Source organism: Centrocercus urophasianus, unplaced genomic scaffold (assembly GCF_019232065.1).
Source record: "Centrocercus urophasianus isolate 14NV4802_14NV808 unplaced genomic scaffold, USGS_Curo_1.0 seq_1378, whole genome shotgun sequence".
NCBI lineage: Eukaryota > Metazoa > Chordata > Aves > Galliformes > Phasianidae > Centrocercus > Centrocercus urophasianus.
Genome location: NW_024884562.1, coordinates 50,291 through 69,253, shown reverse-complemented (window position 1 = coordinate 69,253; position 18,963 = coordinate 50,291). Strand labels below are relative to the sequence as shown.

The window sequence follows — 18,963 nt, the reverse complement described above, 5'->3', positions numbered from 1 at the left end:
ATCAGGGGGCTGCCAGCGCAGCAGAAGGGCTGCTAATGGCCTTCCTCATAGCAGTCTTCCTTCTCCTCAAGCAGTGAGAGAAGAGATCATGTCACAGAAGCCACAGAATACTATCTACATAAAGCCAAGCTAAGCATAGTACAGGCCACACGCTGTGGTATGGCTATGAGCAACAAGCTACCTCAGTAATGGCAGGATGGTTTCCTGTTCTGCTCAGAACCAAGGGCTCTGCCACCTGCTCTGTACCAGTACCTCCTGCCCCCCAAAACCCAATCCCGTTCCCTCCAGGAAGGGGAGAAATTCAGTCTTTTCCATTGCTTTGAACACATTGGAAACATGGATGTTACTCTGGTCATTGATGTGGTTCGGATCATTTTCCTCCTAGCCTTCTTGGTTTTCCTCAAGTCATCCTCTTCATCAAACAGATCCTGCAGGCAAGAGACCACAGAACATCAGAGCAACCAAGATGCTCCATGGAGCAGCATCTCCTGGAATCTTCCTGCCCCACACTTACCTCCTAATTTGAAAAGCTTTGGTCCACTCTGCTCCCAGAGCCTTGCTTCTCACTTCTCCTGCCCTTCTCCACACACCTTATTTCTCCCCCTTTAGCTTTCTCCCCAAACAGACCTTCTTCCCTAGAGCCTCTCCTTCTTCAGGAAGGAAATGCGGCAGCAAGGTCCAGAGGAGGGACAGCAGCCTTCTGCAACAGCCACTGCTGCAGTCTAAAACTCTTCTCTCTGCACTCACCAACCTCTCCATGGCCCATGTGTGCCTCTCTTGGCCTCCCCTCTCCAGGGTTAGCTGAGAGAGTACAACACCCTCCCCGTACACCTGGGAGAACGGCTACAAGCCCTGCTTATAGTGACTTGCCCTCAGCCTCTGTGGCAGAGCAGGAGGGAGAGCAGGGAGAAACAGCTTGTACATAAAGCACGCTGACCCTAGTGCTCTTCTTTGCCCAGTAACAGCAGAGATTAGACCTTTGGGGTTAGAAAAGAAACCAAGTACATAAGCCAGGGATTCCTGCAGCCAATGAGAAACCTGGATCATACAGAAATGTTCTTCCAGGAATGAGCCTCGAGGACACACACAGCTTCCACAGAGCTGTGATTTATTAGTCTGGTACGGTGGGACAGGTAATGTGATCAAAGCTGAATGGATCTGGGATTGCCCCTGCTCCTGATGAGCACGGTACTACCGGCTTTTTTGTCCTTGAGGGTACGCCCCACAACAGGAGAACAGCAACCAGCAGTGGCACAACTCACTACAGGGCTGGGATGGCTCTGCCACCTGACTATTTTCAGACCCACACTTCTACTTCTGAAAACCTCTTATCATCTCCCAGAGAGAGGGCAGCTCAGGGCAGTTTTTGGTCTTTTAACACAAGCAGATGGTAGAGAATCCGTGGTGCAAGGTGGAGAGTGTTCAGCAGGGGGATTTCTGCTGCAGACTAGACAGCTCCAAGGACACGTGGGTGACACCTGTGGCTCACCCAAATACACTGCAGCTCTCCAAAGTTCCCTGCCTCATTTTGGGCTTGGCTGCAGCCCACAGTCCTTCCTGCTGCCAGGTATTGTGGCTCTCTACCCTCTGAAACCATGACAAATGTTTGCCAGGGAGATGTGAGACCTTGCCCGAGAGACGGGATCAAAATGTAAACCAGACCTCCCTTACCTGGCCCTGCACAGCATCATCGCTGGCCTCCTGCTCTGAGGAGAAGCTGTCATCCTCTTCTTCAGAGTAGTTATCAATGTCTGGCGAGCGATCTGAAAGCAGATACTGCAGATGCCTCAGCTGAACACGACAATGTCAAGGCCAAATGACCAATATTGCTGGCAGGTGCTTGGGGATGCAGACCATCATCCACGCCCTACCCAAAATGTTTGGTTTGGCATCATTTTGGTCTGTGATGAGCATTAACACACCTGAAGCTTTGATTTTAGGACCAGAGGGGACACTCCCATCCTCATGGTCAATGGGTTGACTGGACAAAGAGTAGATGCTGATTTCAGCCACTCGGATGTTCACATCCTTCATGTTGCTGTGGAGGCTCAGGAGTTGCCCTCCATCTGTTGGGTGCTGCATCACCTAGGCAGACAGACAGACAAGCCCCCTGGCAGGTGATACAGGTGACCGGCAGCCCGCTCCTCTGCCTCATGGGGAGCCAAAAAAAGCCAGAGCACTCAGCACTGAATGCCTGCCAGCCAGCGGAGCTCCCTTTCCTGCATTGGTACAGGGAGGTCATGCCAAGCTCCCCCCTGATCCCAGCACCCCATACCTCAGCCATATTAATGATGCCCACAGCAAGGGTCTTGTAGCCCAGGATTGTGCGGTTCTTGTACCTCTTCCTCCTCTGCAGCATGATCTGCAGTTTATTGCCATCTCTCTTGAGAAAGTGTGGGTACTGGGGAAGGGAAGCATAGGGAGATGGCAGCATGATAGCAGGGCTCAGCACAGCACAAGGGTAGGTAGAGAACTCTTCCCCAGTGTTGATATACAGCAGGATCTGGCCTGCTCAAAGACCATTACATTACCCTCCAAATCCCCACTGCCCAGCAAAACAATCCCCAAAGCACTGGAGCAGCTGGCCAGCAGCATCAACCTGTACTGTTATGATCCAAGCCCTCTTCAGAGGCTGCCCCCTTCACAGCCAGCCCCTAAAGCTGAACTTGCAAAGGAACGCTGTGTGAGGGAAGCACCAGGAGAGTGACAAGGTACCTGCAATGAGAAGGTCAGCTCCAGCTCGGTCTCCATCAGGCCTCCAGGTGGGAGAACATATTCATTCGATCTCAGGACTCGCTTTGAACCCTATGAGAAGATCAGTAAGTACACACAGCTAAGCTGGAGCATGTAGGCCACTGCACCACGTACATAGGCTCTGCTCTGTCCCCATCTCTCAGAGCCACCTTGCAAACCCTGCATTCCTCTTGAGCTGCCAAATGCCCCAAAGATGCCATGGCCAGCAGAAGTCTAAGTCAGCCATGACCAGAGACCCTTCAGCAATGGAGCCAAATCCTAGAGAAACACAAGGCTAGAGCCTCCTGCTCTCCTTGTGTCCGCTGCAAATGGGTCAGCAGTCCCAAAAGCCAAGTAGCAAGCAGGTAGCCCAGTAACAGAAACCAAAGTTACATCCCTTCTGCAATCAAAGGAGGTGGTGATGGGCAGAGAGTACCAAGGGTGCTTCGCTGATGGGAACTGCAGCAGCGTCAGGCCAGCCTGAATGGCATTGGTTGAAGGCTTTTCCTGCACTGCCACTGCTGATATTATCCAGGCTAAAAAAGGAAGAAAAAAAACAAACCCAAAAACTAAAGAGAGGAAGCGAGAAAGGCCTCCACACCTTGCAGTAATGCAGTGTCACAGTTCTCACCGGCTCCACAGCAAAGACAAGCTCTACAGAAACAGTCCTTGGTTTCCAAGAGCTGTCTGCAACACAGCTCCCAGCAACTATGCCAGGAGTAAGGCTTTCCCTGTGAAAAGGCTTCCTGAGACGGAAGAGAAGAGGTGGAGCTAATCCCCTTCACCATCTGTGAGCTTTCCTGGCCAAGAACGCACCGACTCTTCCTTCCTGCATTGCTCTTTATTGAGATGGTAGGTGGCCACCGCTACAAGCATTTACTTTGACACATTCACTGTTTGCTGTTTGGAGAGGCTTTCCACCAAAGATTTGGTCTTTCATCAGGCTACATGGCCCAGTGCAGTTATTCTTCAGGAAGATGTTACTTCTGAGGACAGAGCTACGGCAAAGGAAAGTCCTGTACTACCTGACAGGTGACAGGCGTTGACCTTTTCTTGTCCACTGAGGCAAAAACCTGGCTCCCGGTCATTGCCACATCTTGAAAGCAGGCCGAAACAGACAGAAAAGCACCACCCAAAATTTGAGGTGAAGAAGATTTTGGGGAAAGAATAACTTTTTAAATATCATCAGGAAATTTGGTTCCTTAAGGAGTAACTGGAATTGCTTAGGAGTACAAAATCTCCAAACAAGACCAGAAGGAACCCTGTGAAGTGAGGTGTGGAAAGAAAACCCTGCGAGTACCTTCTACTCATGACAAGAGGCAGAAAACCCAACAAAGGCTGAACCAGAGCCACCAGCTGCATCCAGTGAGCAGCTGCATCCCTCCCACAGCACCTGCTCTGGGAGCACGGGGACTTCTTTTCCTTTTTCTTTGACAGCTTCCCCTACTCACAGCTCAAAATGGGGAGTTCCCAAACGATGATGTCTCTCTGCTAAGAAGCAGAATTGCATTTCCCTTCCCACCATAATCACAGTTATGGAGCCAAGACTAGATAATGGCACCTTTGTGGTGCTAAGCCAGGCATACCTGGCAGCACCAGGAAGGGTCAGAGCCTTGTTTCCACATAAGGTGCCTTTCGGAGCAGCTGCTTCCTGACAGCCTTACCCCAGTCCAGCAGAGCTACCACTGAAATGGGAGAGAACATAGATACCCTTTCCACCAGTCCCCAGTTGCCTACTTAGGAAGCTGCAGGTCCTCCACAAACTGCATGCATCATCTGCTTCCATCCAAGAGATGGCAACACTTGCTGGGCAGCCTTCAAACAGCTATTTGCAAGTGTGACTCATCTGTTACCTAGGAGAGGAGCGGGAGGAATGGATCCATCTGAGATCGTTCTGTAGGCAGGTTGCATTGAAGCTGCCTACAGCTTCCATCTGCCTTCCAGGAAGCCTTGGCAGTCACAGTCCTGGCAAGGCAGCTGCTCAGGCCTGCGGAGGCAGCCCAGGTAGAAGCACAGCCCTCCCAGACATGTGGGTCTCCATGCAGCCAGCCCACTTCCAGCCCCAGCCCTGCGCTGCTGGCATCCGCAGCCCAGCCTTGGTTGTTCCCTCCTTCCTGTGGCCAGGCAGCTCTCTCCTGCCCAGCTCGCTCCCTCACGAGTGCCCACATCGAGGGGGCACAGCCAGTGCTTTCAGCTTTCCTGGATGGCACCATACATGCAGCCAGCCAAGCAGGATGCTGACAAACTATGCGTGGACTGCAGCACCTTCCTGATTTCCTCCCTCCAGGCCCCTTGTTTCAGACCCTTTCAGATCCTTCTGGGCAACGAACCAGGCCTGCCATGAAGGCAAATCCCAGCTCCCGGAGCTCCAGTAACGCAGTAGCTTCCAGCACTAATCCAGGATTTAGGTCCTAATGTGTGCAGCACAAAGAGCTCTGTGGGAGCGCAAAGCTGCTGAGCTCCCGCCTCACGGTGCGTTCAATGGGATCAGCGGCTTCCCAGCCTGCTGACAAGAACGAAGGAAGGACACCGGCACCCCAGCTGGGTTAGGGGAGCTGCGGAGAGGGCAGCCCGCCTAGGAGGCTCCTCCAGTGATGTTCCTTGGCAAAGCATACGGCTGCACCCCCAAGGACTTCTCTCCACCAGCAGCTGCAGAGAGGGCTGGACCGCACGTATGAGATGGCGGCAAACTCCCTCTGCCTTTCCTTCTCCCTGGTTCAGAGTAGAGGCATGGTGAAAAGGAGGGGGCAGCCGAGGCAGCAGTAAGACTGTTTTGGGTGCACATGGCAGCAGAAGGCATGAACAGAGCTGCCCCATCCATCACACAGCCCTCCTGCCCCACTCAGGATGGGAATCCAGACAGAGAGTGCTGTCAGAAAGCACCCACACCTAAGGTTAGCTTAAGGGGTTGGAAATAATGGGGTAGGGATGCTGACCTTCCAACAGCAGCCTGAGAGCATACCTTTGGCTGAGGCAGGATGCTCTCAGTCCCAGTGCCTACCTACATTCATCCCTGATGCCCACCCAGCACCAGGCAGCTTGCACCTACTCCTGCAACATCATTGCTACCTACCTGCGAGCCCAAATCTCCCCAAGGCTGCTAAATGACACAGGAATGAGGGGTCAGCACAGAGGGAGGGACGCACAGACCAGCACTTCACGGAGGGCACAAGGACGGGCTCGCCGCCATCAGGCAGCAGCAGGGAGAGGAGCCTACCTGAATCTTCACGGCGATAAGCACAGAGCTCAGCTCTTTGTCCAGCTCTTTCAGCACTGTGAGTTTCTTCAGGCGCAGACTGCAGAGCCTGTAAGACAGAGAGAATGGGACGCATTCAGGCACCACCATCCCTGGGGCTGTGCCACATGGTACCCGGTGCTGGGAAGGCAGCCTGGATGCTCAGCCCAGCCGCACGCACGGGCTTGGCCAAGGGACGCTGGCATTCACGAGCCCCTGAGCCAGCCCATTGGGGAAAAAAGGAAAGAAGGAAAATTAACGGAGCTAAAGCAGGCTTAACGGATTAGCATGCGACAGGAAGTCCAACAGCAGGCCGTGTGGTGATGAGATCCCTTCCCTAGCAGGACCGTTGCCAGCTCTGCTTAAACCTACCTTGGCCACGAGTGCTGTTTATTTATAAACCAAAGTACTTAAATCCACTCTTATCCTGGACTTAGTTATGGCGAATGTTCCCGTGCAGACATCACAACTCAGCTGTTCCTTGCACAGTGTCACCAGAGCTAAACGTGGAAACACGGCCTGGTGAAAAACCCACCGAGGAAACTGAGCTCAGCAATCAAAGGATCAGCTGGTGTCCATGAGACGGCCAGCATGGGAACAGCAGCTAGCAGCTGAACCAGGGAGAAGCTCGCAGAGGGGCTAAGCACAGCTAGCACCACTCCCCAGCCAGCACTGACTGGCTTTCCAGGGACTCTGAAGGAGCCTTTAAGGATACTAGAAGACTACAGCTCTACCTGGCAGCTGTGCTCCTTATCCAAAGCAGTCTCCTCATTAGCCCCCTGTACTCCACCCAGAGGAATTTGGGAATCCCATCAGTAGCTGGTGTTTCTCCTCAAGGAAGTGTACATGCATACTTACAAGCTCTGACTATTTCCTCAGTCTGAAACAACGGGGCTCTTGCATCCTTGATCTCATTTGCTCAGGCACAGCTGCGACCCTGCAACCCCAAACCCTGTCCAAAACCCTGCATTCTGCAGCACCACCTCCCTTCCCAGACAGATTAGCATGCATGTTCTGGAGTCTACACGTATTTATTTACAGCAATTGAGTACAACTTTTTTAAAACAGTGCTCCTCAGCAGCTTGCCTACCCCTAATGACCCTCTTTTTATCTGTTACTTAATCAGTCTGTGCATCGCCCAGATCTGTGTCACTGCTTTGGCTTTAGTGCCATTTCTGGCCAGCAATGGGTCCCCCACTAATCCCTGCAGATCCCTACAGGACGGGACTGATCCACAATGATCACAACAGGTGAAATTTTTCAGAATACACAAACAACACAGGCACCAAACTCATACTTGGAGCCACTCCCATCCCCAAATAGGTATACTTGTTCCCTTCCCAGATCCAGGCTGCTGCTAGCGAGCCGTTTCCTTCCTCCCCAGTAAAATGAGTTGGAATTTTTGTTCTGAAGTCCGATGGAACTTTTTTATCACTGTGACCAACTTGCCTCGTGAGCATACCTTGAAAAGCAAATTTCCTGCAACACATACATTTAGTGAAATTCAGTTCCAGCATCAGAGCCCTGGCTCTGGTCTGAAGAACCTCCCAGCCCATTTCCCCTGCAGGCAATGGCAGTTCCCAGATGACACACACACCATGGATGGTTTTCCTGTCGCATTGCACAGCCAATGTTTCAGCAAATCCCTAAAGCCCTTGATGCCAGGGCAACACAACCCAGAAACCAGAGGTACCATTATTCTGGCTGCTGGAGGGGCAAGGAAAAAGGGAAGAAAACACAAGGTGTGCACGGTACAGGAAGAACAGGCTAGAGCTTTGCCCAGTAGCCTGGGGTACGCAGCAAGAGCAATTAGTGGGGAGAGGAAGACAATTCTGACCTACCTCTTGTCTCAATACAAAGATCTGGCTACACCAGAGGAAGGGGGAGCAGCAGCTTTACAAGCACTATGCAAAATGGGAGCTACACAGCTGCCCAAAAACTTACCCATGGGCTAGAAAAGGTTCCTGGCAGAGGCAGATCTGAGCTCAGGGTGAACAGGGTGTGCTGGCGTCCTGCACTGCTCCGTGCTTGGCTCACTGACCACTGGTGAGTTACAGCTCTGGGCAGTAAGTATTATTTTCCTGAATATTGTGACTGACTTCAAGTGGCAGCAGCCAGGCTGCTTGGTTTTTTCCTGAAGCTCCTATGCCATCTACAAATGCTGGAGCACACCCACCCTTCTCAGCAGCACTCCTTCACGCATCCTTGTCAATACTAATGCTATGAGATGCACAGCTGCAGGCTAAGCCTTCAACAGCAGCTGTTTAGCAGCTCTTTGATGTTTTTCCTGACTCTGACAGCTCCAGTTTGTTTTCCAAGGTGATACCCACCTCTGAGACAGGGCTCCTGGAGGGATGCCAGCTGTTCAGCAAGGCTCACAAAGGACCCGGCTGTGTATTCCTGCTCCTTTCTCTGTTTGCTTCCTGCAAACCCTACCCCTGGAGCGCAGGAGGCAGTGAGCCAAGATCAGGCACTTCAAGCACTAGAGATGCCCTGAAGCTCTCCCTGCAGCACCCAGGCCCAGATGCTTGTAGAAAGTTAGATTTGCTTTGCCCAGAGGCCTGCCTAGCTCACCTTTGATGGAGAAGAGCACAGAAATGTGCTGTGCCCAGCACAATGCTGCCCAGGACACTCTCCCAGCCTTGTGAAGTCAAGGTACTGCACTTCGTCGCAATGAGATGCTGCTGGTGCACACATAGGAGAAACCTAATCCAGTTTCATAACCCTACATAGGGGAAGAGAGCAAAGGCACACCAGGAGCAGGTGAGAGTGTTGGTGTCAGAAGGGTGCATGCCACCAAAGCACAAGGCAACATCCTCTGTTAGGACAAATGGGAAAGCAAAGGGAAGAAAACAGTGTCTTCTACAGCGGCTACATCCATCTTGTCTCCTTGACCCTCGTGGCCCTGGAGCAAGATTTCTCCGTCCTCACAGGAGAGGAAGTCCACCCCAGCAGCCCCAGGTGCTCTCATCTGCCTGGGCAGTCCATCTGTATTGGCATTAAATGTCACTGTCTCACAGCATACAGACGTTTTTCAGGCATGCCCTGCCTCAATCAGCCCTTGGAAGTGTGCCTAACTCTTTAATCTCTCATCAGCTCTGGGTTGGTCAGTGGTTTGCCCTTGAGCACACTGCATCCAGCTGCTCCACTCAATGCATTCCAAAGCTGCATGGGCTGCCACCCAGAGGCTCAGAGCTGTGTGCTACCTGTGTGTGGGGCAGCCAGGTGTGAAGGAGGATGCAGCACAGCCAAGTGATGCATCTGCTGATGTTGCCCAGAAGGCACAAGATTCTCAATATCTAACATGATATGCAAAATCATTCTCTTCCTCAGGGCTAAGTGTGAAGACAAAAGCACTAATGGGTACTGCATGTTTCCCAACAAAGTTCTTTGCCTGCTAACATTCAATCTGATTCAAGTCAGACACAAAGCTGGCAGCTCACAATACCATTTTACAGTCTGGTCACGCTGCTCTGTGCTAGGAAAAGTCAGCAGCAGAGAAATGCCCTAACAAATCATCACGGGCTAGTACTACTGTCCCTGATAACTGCACCAGCTGGAGTGCTGCTATTGTAACAAAGCTGCTCTGCTGCCTTCCCAGATGTACTCAGCCTTTGTTTAAGGTTTCTCCCACTGGTTCTGCTTCAAACCTTTTCTTTTTGGCCAGTTTGAAGTCTGGCACCCACCTGTACCTTCATAAGACAGTACCAGCCAAGTGAAGTAGAAGGGACAAAAACGTGACTTGTTTTGGTTCACTGATCAAACTGTGAATGGGAACGTATAAAAGAAATAAAAGCTAGTTCAAGGCCAAATACTGGAGAGTTTTGAAAACAGTCAGAAGAGGCAGCTCTGGAGCTGCCTATCCAGCATGGAGGAAAGTGGCAAAGAAGGGCTGGCAATAATTAAGACTGCACATGACTGTAAACTAGCTGGTGACAATGTTGAAGAGAAGGACAGAATTTCAAGGATGTCATCAACATCAAGGGAGCCGACCTCACCAAAGGCCCAGGATCTGGGCATCTCAGGAAGGTACTTCTCAAATGAAAAAAACTCATTCAGAAATATCTGGCAGTTCCTCACAAAGAAATGCTGCAAAAGGTTCAGACAAATGGCCCCATGCCTGGAGGGAGGGCTAGCACAACAGCCTGGTGAGACCAGGCTATCTTCAGACCCCAGGGCCAAGAGGCAAGCATCTAAAAGATGAAACCCAGCCAAATTACCAATGGCATGCATAGCAATGTGCAGAAACCACAACAAAACACAAGACCAGAGAAGCCAAGGTCCCAAATCATTCACAGCTTGTTAGGAGCACCCTATGTTTGCCTTCTCTATCTGAAGATGTCCTTTCAAGAAGCACGCAGGGCTCCTTCTGCTTCCTGGCAAAAAGCTGGTCACAGAAACACATCCTTTAGGGATTCCCAAGTACAAGCTGCTTTGCCCAAACCCCACAGACACCCTTGGAGTACTTGGCCTTAGAAGGTGAACCTCATCCCTGGCAGTGGCAGGGCCAGGGGCAACCAGCTGGGCAGGAGATGTCAGAACAGTCCTTTAGGCCAATCTGTCACAGAAGCAACAGTTCCACCATCACTGCAGGCACAGGATGCTTCCCCTGATTCCTGCACAGCACCAGCAGCCCAGTGTGTCCAAGGTTCCCATATTCAGTCCAATGTACTGCAATAGTCCCCACCAGCTCCCCATTAGGGAGCACCCACAGTCAGTGCAGTGTGCTCCAAAGCCATGCTGCCCAGCTTTAGCAAAGCTCTCACTGCAGCCCTGGCCTCACTGTCTGGAAGAACCATCTCAGTGTCATGGAGCTGTCTTCAGTGGAGGGAATGGGAGCAATCTGGTCCTGCTCATAGAAGCAAATACCACCAATGTCCTCCGGTGTCACCTACACTTTTAAAGAGTTTGATATGCATTGAAATTGCCCTGGCAAATTTAAGTAAGGCTTTACAAGAATAATCCCTGCTTAAAATCAAGAGGTAATTAGAGAGGCACGTATAGGCCATTTAGTCAGACCCCACTGGAGTTACCTCTGCCCTCAGCACGACCATACACAACCCTGCCATCCTTCACATTGCAACAGCCAAAGTACATCAATCCTGTATGGAAAACAAACAAACACACACAGAACACTAATCTAACTCTCCAGCACTGCCACAAAGTACAATGTGTCCGATTGTGTCCTAGTCAAAACTGAATACTCTGCAAATAGCCTTTCTGGCTACAGGGATTTTGGGAGTCTTATCTAAAACTTCTGTCTCCTCTGCACACAATCTTACTGCTTTGCCCCACGTAACCCAAGCATCCAGGTTCAGTGCCAAAAGAGCTTCTAGACAGCATCCAACTCTGTAATCAGAAGAGATGAAGGATGCCAGCAGGGACAGGATGAGGACACACAACACAATCAAAGGAAGGAAGAAGGTCACATCAGAAGAAGCAAGAGCATCCTGCGAGAGCAGGACCATCACGGGCAAGAGCTCCTGCTTCCAGGAAAGCCAAGGAGGAACAGAAGTCAGGCAGCAAGTCCTGGAAGGACAGCACCTGAGCCTGACACAGGGCACACTGCTCCAGGCCAGGGTTTTACAATGGGGCCAGGTTAAGAACGCATACAGCCCTTCTCAGTCCACAGGGTCCTTGGTCATGGATGCATTGTGCTTTCCAGGTGGATGCACTTTCTGGGGCCTGTGCAATGCTGACCATTCATCATCTGGGCCAAGAGCCTCCTGCTTCAGCAGTCCTGAGCTGCCCTGCAGGTTCTGTCATGCTGCATCCTCAGCACAAGAATGTTTGCAGAAATCCCTGCCATTCAATCACCTCTGCAGCTGCCTTCCTCCAGACCAGATGTGTGCAGACAAGAGCCAACACAGCACTCCTCAGAGTGGACACAAAAGGGGAGATATTGTATTCAAGTCTTTGGAAAAAGAGAAATACACTTAAGTAAAACAGACACAGATTTTAACAGTCATCCTACTATGCAGCTAATAATAATGGTAATAATAATTTAAAAGAAATGGCAGTAAAATGCTTCTTAGCTTCAAAGAACTGAAAGCAGCAAGTTGAGGGAACTCACAAGGCAGACATCTGGAAGCAGGGTTAGCTGAGAGCCCAACCAGCCACCTCCTGCCCTGGATAAATGGAGAATACCACAAGCAAACTGAAATGAAACACTTGGTTTTAATTGCAAGTTGCAAAGCAGAAGAAACCAACTCAGAGCTTGAAGGAGCAGAAAGCTGGTTTTCCCCTTTGAACTGCCAAGTAAGTAAGAGGGTATGTAAGATAAGATCTGCTAGCTTCAGGCTCCTGGAAAATACTGACCAGAATCCATTGGTTTGACTACTCATGAATAATGATCCTCCATCCAATTAATTGGGTTTTCCATGAAAAACGTGTTTGGTTGAATGTTCTTATAATCCACTATACCTAAAATAGCCTCAGTGAGCCAACTGAAAGGGCTGACTTTGGAGATTTAAACTCAATTCTCATTTTCATACAAAAGCAGATTAATTGTGAGCGACTTATCCATCTAGTAAACACAAGAGAAGTCACTCTTCACTCCTAAAAAAGTAAGCTAGAAATGAATACACTGTGTGACCCTATGATTACATAGGATCCCTGGAGGAAAGGCCACTGGGAGTTCACAGCTGAGTGGGTGCACTTCACCTTGTTGATCACTCTGAGCCCATGCTGCTGAACAGCAGGTGGTAGAGGGATGCCCAGAAATGGACTACTGACTTCAGCCTGCCTCTGTGAGACGGTACACAAAGCTTCTTCCACGTAGCTGAGTTGCCCCAGAATGCAAGAAGGGCAGATGCAAGCTTGCAGCAGAGCCTCAGAGTCTGCTGACAGCAGCAGAATGAGCAGCATGACTGTTAGCAGCTGATATTCCACCTCTGGCCCATCCTGGAGGAAGGAAGCTTATGGTGCCTAACAGCCTCGCATGGTTCTCTTTCCATCACCAAAAGGGACAAAGGATCCAACTCTCATCCAAGACTCCAAGGACTCCTAAAATAAGCATTCACAAAAAAAATCATATCAAAGAATCATAGAGTGGCTTGGGTTGGGAGGGACCTCAAAGATCCAACTCCCCAGCTGTGAGCAGGGTTCCTGACCACTAACTATATCAGGCATGTTGCCCAGGGTCCCATCCAGCCTGGCCTTGAACATCTTGACCTCCCTCAAAAAGGCCTGAGGCCCACCCATCTGCACTGGCCGAAGTCATGGGTGAGTGCATGTTGCCAAAAGTATTGACACGAAGATGTATTCATGTGCTGCATCTCGAGATCTATTTTTTTTTGCATAAGTCCTGGTGAGTTTTCTGAAGCAAGCCTCCTCCCCCGGGCCTTGCCTTTATGATAGGAGCTGTTGAAGCACTACCATCTTGAAATGCTTTCTGCTGAGCACAGTGCTTGAAGGTGCTCTTGATTTAGATTTTGGTCATCAGCAGAGCAGGAGACTGAAGCTGCACGTATTACTCCTATAACTAAAGACTAGTAACAGAGCCTCTTTGGAAAGAGGAAGAGAAGGGTTGTTGCTACCTCATTGCTGACAGCCCTGAGTGATGCAAGGACAGCTCAACTGCTACAGCAGAAGAGGCTGCTGCTGTTTCTGAGGTTTCTTCTCCAACCACCCTCCCGTACATGCACAGCTATTTGTAAAACAAATAAACAAAACCCCAAAGCATTTTGTTGGCAAATAAGAGCCCTGTCTGAAGAGCTCTCAGCTAAGAGGAAACAGAGACGTTTGGATTAGCATCAAAAGCACTCCTGTCGGGAGAATGCGGGGTGCAAGCAAGAGCTATGCAAACCAGCCAGGTGGCCAGAAGTTGGACAGCAATGTTCAACTCCCACTAAGCCTCATCTGAACCAATGCTACCACTCTGGTGAACCAAATCTCTCTTCCACCGCTGTGCTGGAAAGCAAGTGAGAGAAATCCTTCCATCACCACCATCCCCTCTAGCTAAAAAGCAACCAGCCAAAATGCAGCTGTTTGCACTCATCTCTTTTCATTGCTACTGCAAGAGATGAAGAGGATTGGCCTCATCCTCCCACCACACTGCACAGCTTAGCAAAGCTGCTGCTGGTTCAGCACGGACCCCCAGTGCTCCCTGCCTTGCTGCATGTCTCAAGGGTGCAGAGAGGGAGAGTGCAGTGCCCAAGGGCATGGAGGAGCCAGATCCAAGGGTCCCACTTAGGACTCAAGCTCAGGTGCCACTTTAACAAGAACTGGCTTTTTACATATAATCATAGCATCTTCAAGGTTGGAAGAGATCTCTAAGATCCCCTAGCCCAACCACCAACCCACCTAACCCTACTAACCACGTCCCTCAGTGGGACATGGACATCCCCATGACTCTGGAGCACCCCAGGGATGGTGACCCCACCACCTCCCCAGGCAGCCTGTGCCAGTGCTTCGCTGTTCTGAGAATCATTTTTTTCTAATATCATATCTATAGATGCCTTTCTGATTTACATTAAAGCCACAAACCTCTTCAATAGAAACAGATGGAATTGAACTGTGCTAGGCTGCTATCACCTTCATCAAATCCCCTTTTCTCCCTCCAGACATTCCTGATGGGCACATTTCCCTGACCTACTTTTTCCAGAGAAGTTTCAGCTACTTCCCCTGAATGGCAATGAGCTCCCAAGTGCCAGCAAGCAGCTCCTAGAGAGCAGGCAGTACTTCCCTGGAGCAGCATTACATGGGGAGAGCCAGGAGTCCCTGAGCCCTGCCACCAGCATAAGCCCACCTCGGGGTCTGGGTAGAATCAAATGCTAGTTACTGCATAATGGCATGAATGCAAAGAAAACATAGAGCTCATCAAAACTTGTGGCTGGGTCAGACTGACATGGTCAGCTTGGCCTCAGCTGCCAGGGTACCTTGCACAGCACCAGTCTGATGGAAACGTGCTCCTTAAGACATGCATGATGCTCTCCCTCAGGACTCTGTACGGATGTTCCAGTTTCTAAGGAAAGGGAAGAAGCCTCATATCATCCCTCACTTCAGAAACTGCCCGAAGGAACACTCCTACTTTAAATGTGTGTGCTGATCTCTGGAAAGTTTCAAGGGCTTCAAAACCATTATTTCACCAGACAGAGACAGGGTTAGATTCTTAACACTGTCAAGGCAGAAAGAAAAAGGAGGGCTGAGCCTGAACAGCTCAACTTGCATCCCTGCAATGCAAATCTAAGCCGCATCTGAGCCTTCAGCATAGTGTCACAAATGCTCTCTAAATAAACTCGGGCAGGTACAGCTCTGCACAGAGTGAGAGTATGTATGTGTGAGTGTGTGTGGAGATGGGCCCCTGACAGACACCACGGGGTCAGAGTTCTGCACTGCTATACCAGTCTTCTCCAAGGAGGATTTCTATGTAGGATTACAGCAAACAGGCACCTGAGTACACATACCCTTCCAGATCTTTGCTGCTGACATGACAACTGACATGACAACTTCACCATGACAACTGATTATACAGTCCTGTCATTTATTTAAACCATTATTTACCCACGTGAGGACTTTCCCCTTCGTTCTGCAGCAGCATAGCTTTCTAAGAAGCTCCCGAGAAACCTGGTTGAAGGCATTTTGGAAATCCAAACAGCCTATTAACTACATCTCACAGACCTACAGCCATCCCCTAGTTTTTAGGCCCACCCTAGCTCAAGCAGTGACTGTGTAGATATCGAGGCGGTGTCACAGAGCTGGGACCTCAGTTTTTCCCCTTCATTTTGTTAAAGTCTCCCCAGTCTCAAGTGCCAATAAAATAAAGTTCATTGGTTTGAAATGTCAAGGCTAAAAATGCAACAGAATTACTTTCATCCTAACCTTCTTTGATGCTCTTGCACAAATCCCAAGCTACGTTTATCAAATAATCTTCTGTTCTTGGAACAGTGTTTCTCAGTATCATATGCTCATAGAATTGTTAGCAATGATCACCAAGTCCAATCCCAGCCCACTGCCCACGTCCCTCAGTGCCACATCCCACGGCTCTGGGACTCCTCCAGGTGACCCCAGCGCTCCCTGGGCAGCTGTGTCAGTGCAGAATCACTTCTGGAGAAGGAATTGTTCCTAGCAGCCAACCCGAACCTCCCCTGGCACAACGTGAGGCCATCCCCTCTCGTCCTATGGCCGTTCCCTGCCAGCAGAGGCCAACCCCGCCTCACACAGCCTCCTTTCAGGGGGTTGCAGAGCCATAGCTCTGCCCTGAGCCTCCTCTTCTCCAGACCGAACAGCCCCGGTTCCTCAGCTGCCCCCCATCACACTTGTGCTCCAGACCCCTCACAGCTCTGCTGCCCCTCTGAGCGGCACCCCAGCTCTGCTGACAGACCCTGCCCTTGCCAGGTACCACCTGTCTGCATGAGGCTCTCATCCCCACTAGTCCACCAAAGCAAAGATGGCAAAGCTGCTGTACCTTTCCACCTAGGTATGAGAAGGCAAACCAGTCCTGACTTGCAGCGATTCTCAAGGTTATCCATTCTCAAGGTTGAAATCCTTCTATGAGTTACTGCATCACATTGGAAGGGAGAACAACACACAGTCGTTGATGTTAAATTAACTGAAGTTACTCTGTCTCAAGCATCCCATTTCTCAAGCCTTGAGAGAGCAAACGGAGCTTGGCAGCCTCTAAAACGTGTCAGACACGCTACTGAACCCATACAGCTCCCAGAGGCGTGGGAGGAAGTAGCGTGAACACACAGAGAGAGCTTCCCCAGAACACACAGCCACACCAGACACCCTCGCCTGCCTGCCTTCCAGGAGGCTCCCAGAGCTCCTGCAGGCACACTTGACTGCTGCCGTGCACAGGGGCGCGCACTGCACAGCACCTCTCCCACAGCATCAGATGGTCACAGGGCCACAGGAGGACAAAGCCACAGTGTTGGTGCTGCAGCCATTTGGTGCCTTCTGTCACATCCTGTTACCCAGAAGATGCCCCTCTGAGAACTTCCTCCAGAAGGCTGCTCAGCTCTTGGGGCCATGGCTTCCCTCAAGCTCCCGGCCTGTAGCAAGGCTGCTCAACCACCACGGCACTGGTACAAGGTGACAGCCTGACAGCCAGGCCCTAGGAAGGCTAGCCCCAGGCCACCTGAATGAAACACAGTAGTCAACATGCACAATTAAAGTACATCTCTTCATGTTGATGACTGCGATCCTTGTGGTCCATAAAAAAAAAAACCCAACTCATTACTGTGAGATATTGCCCAACCACTTCTTTACTGCGTGAGCATTTACAGCTCCTACCACAGCCTGGCTGCTCCTCACCAGTGCAGCCTGTCACAGACCCTATGTACATGCCCCACGTGCACAGCCAGCAAACGGGATCTTGCAGAAAAGGCAGGAAACAAACAAATCACTCTCAAAAACAGAAAGCACTGCTCTTAAACTGAGATACTTGCTTAAACTGGGAGACAACACCCACAGCAGAAGCGTGTTCCATAGGCCCAGCCTAGGTACTATCTGTCAACGGGATGCCTGGAGCCCATCAGAGCAGTTATTTTTCAGGCTCAGATCTTTAACTTAAGCTTTTCATTAGGCTGCATGGATACCCCGGGCAGAGTTCAGCCTCTCGCTGGATACCATGACCAGCACAGAAACAGCTCAGTCACTTTGGTGCTGACACTTCTGACCCCACCTCTACACGTGCAGCCAACCAAGACATCAGAAGCAGGTTTCTTGCAGACGGTTTTGACCAAGCACAGCTGGCAATGGAATTTCTTTTAATCCTTACCAGGTGAGCAAAGAAGCCAAAAGTATTTCCCTTTTTGGGAGCTGAACCAAGGGCAGACGTGGTACACTTCCCAAGCCCACCACTCCCAAGGAGACAGTCCCTCCTTCTGTACACTGCCTGACAATACCGAATTCATATGGGGGCAGAGAAGGGAGTCTTGGTGAGGGGTGCTGGACTGCAGAAAGCCAATGCCTTAAGCACCTCCTGGACTCCTCTCCAGCCCCAGCATTCAGTGTGGAGAGGAGCGGTCAGCCCATCCACATGTGCCTGGCAGGCTCACTTCCAGTGGCAGGACCCGAGGTTAGCAGTCAGCAATGGAGAACAAGCTGCTAGCAGTCACCCCATGCGTGGTGTCAGTTCATACAAGCCTATTTCAGGAGTTGAGAAAGTTATTACCATTATTTCTACCTTTGCCTGCTCGATCTTGTTGTCCTAGTTACCAGAGCCCTGGTGTCTAAGGCAACCAGCCCTGGCAAGCCAGCAGGAAAACGCAATGAGATGTTACACAAATATTTGAGAGCACTTTCTGAAATAGCAGAAGTAGGAACAAGTTACAGCAATTTCGTACCCAGCACCACTCCAACCCTTACTTCAGTCAGACTCCCAGTCACCCCCATGGAAGGCAAGGAATGGACATGATGCGCTGCAAACCCAAATCTGAAACCCAAGAGCTCACACAGTTACCTACATGGCACACACACTCATGTGCCCAGACTGAAGCTCACAACCTGTGCTAGCCTTCAGCAAACTGCTCTTCTCTACCCCTGCACAACCCCTGCAGCACCCAGGCTCCAGGTGCCTGGCATACTGGAACACTTCACACAGGCATTACAAGGCACCTCCACTCCTGTGCCTTGTGAGATCACTAAGAGCTCTGCAAGAATTCAAGCCCTGACTGCATATTTGCTTCTCTGTTGTTTTCTTATCATCCACACACAATACTTAAGATGCCTGCAGGGTCCAGCCAGTGAACAGCAGTAAGCCAAAAGTCCCTGTCAGCAAACTGTGAGGCTTGGATGGTGTCAAAAAGACAACTGGTGCAGTCACCATGCACCATGAAGCCATCGGGCACACACTTCCACCTGGCAGCTCTTGAGGCCTGGAAAAACAGGTATGCTGTAAGGAAGCACCTCCCAGCACACCTTCAAACAGAGCTGAGCTGATCTGACACAAATAAGGTTGTTGAGGGTACAGATGCTGAGGCTGGCTTTCCTCCCAGCCAGAAAGACTCATGGCTGTGACCATGATTAGCTCCATCACAGTTACTTGTTCA

At 50.6% G+C, this 18,963-nt stretch overlaps 1 protein-coding gene across 1 annotated transcript in view; it reads right to left on the bottom strand.

Moving 5' to 3' along the window:
• Positions 1 to 18,963, bottom strand: part of LOC122157446 (phosphofurin acidic cluster sorting protein 1-like) — a 43,175-nt gene that overhangs the window by 9,336 nt on the left and 14,876 nt on the right. The window contains exons 2-7 of the mRNA XM_042813096.1: positions 5,951 to 6,038; positions 2,716 to 2,805; positions 2,276 to 2,401; positions 1,923 to 2,085; positions 1,672 to 1,763; positions 348 to 428 (exon numbers count right to left, since the gene is read on the bottom strand). Coding sequence (XP_042669030.1) covers positions 348 to 428; positions 1,672 to 1,763; positions 1,923 to 2,085; positions 2,276 to 2,401; positions 2,716 to 2,805; positions 5,951 to 6,038 — 640 coding nt within the window. The remainder of the gene's footprint in view (positions 1 to 347; positions 429 to 1,671; positions 1,764 to 1,922; positions 2,086 to 2,275; positions 2,402 to 2,715; positions 2,806 to 5,950; positions 6,039 to 18,963) is intronic.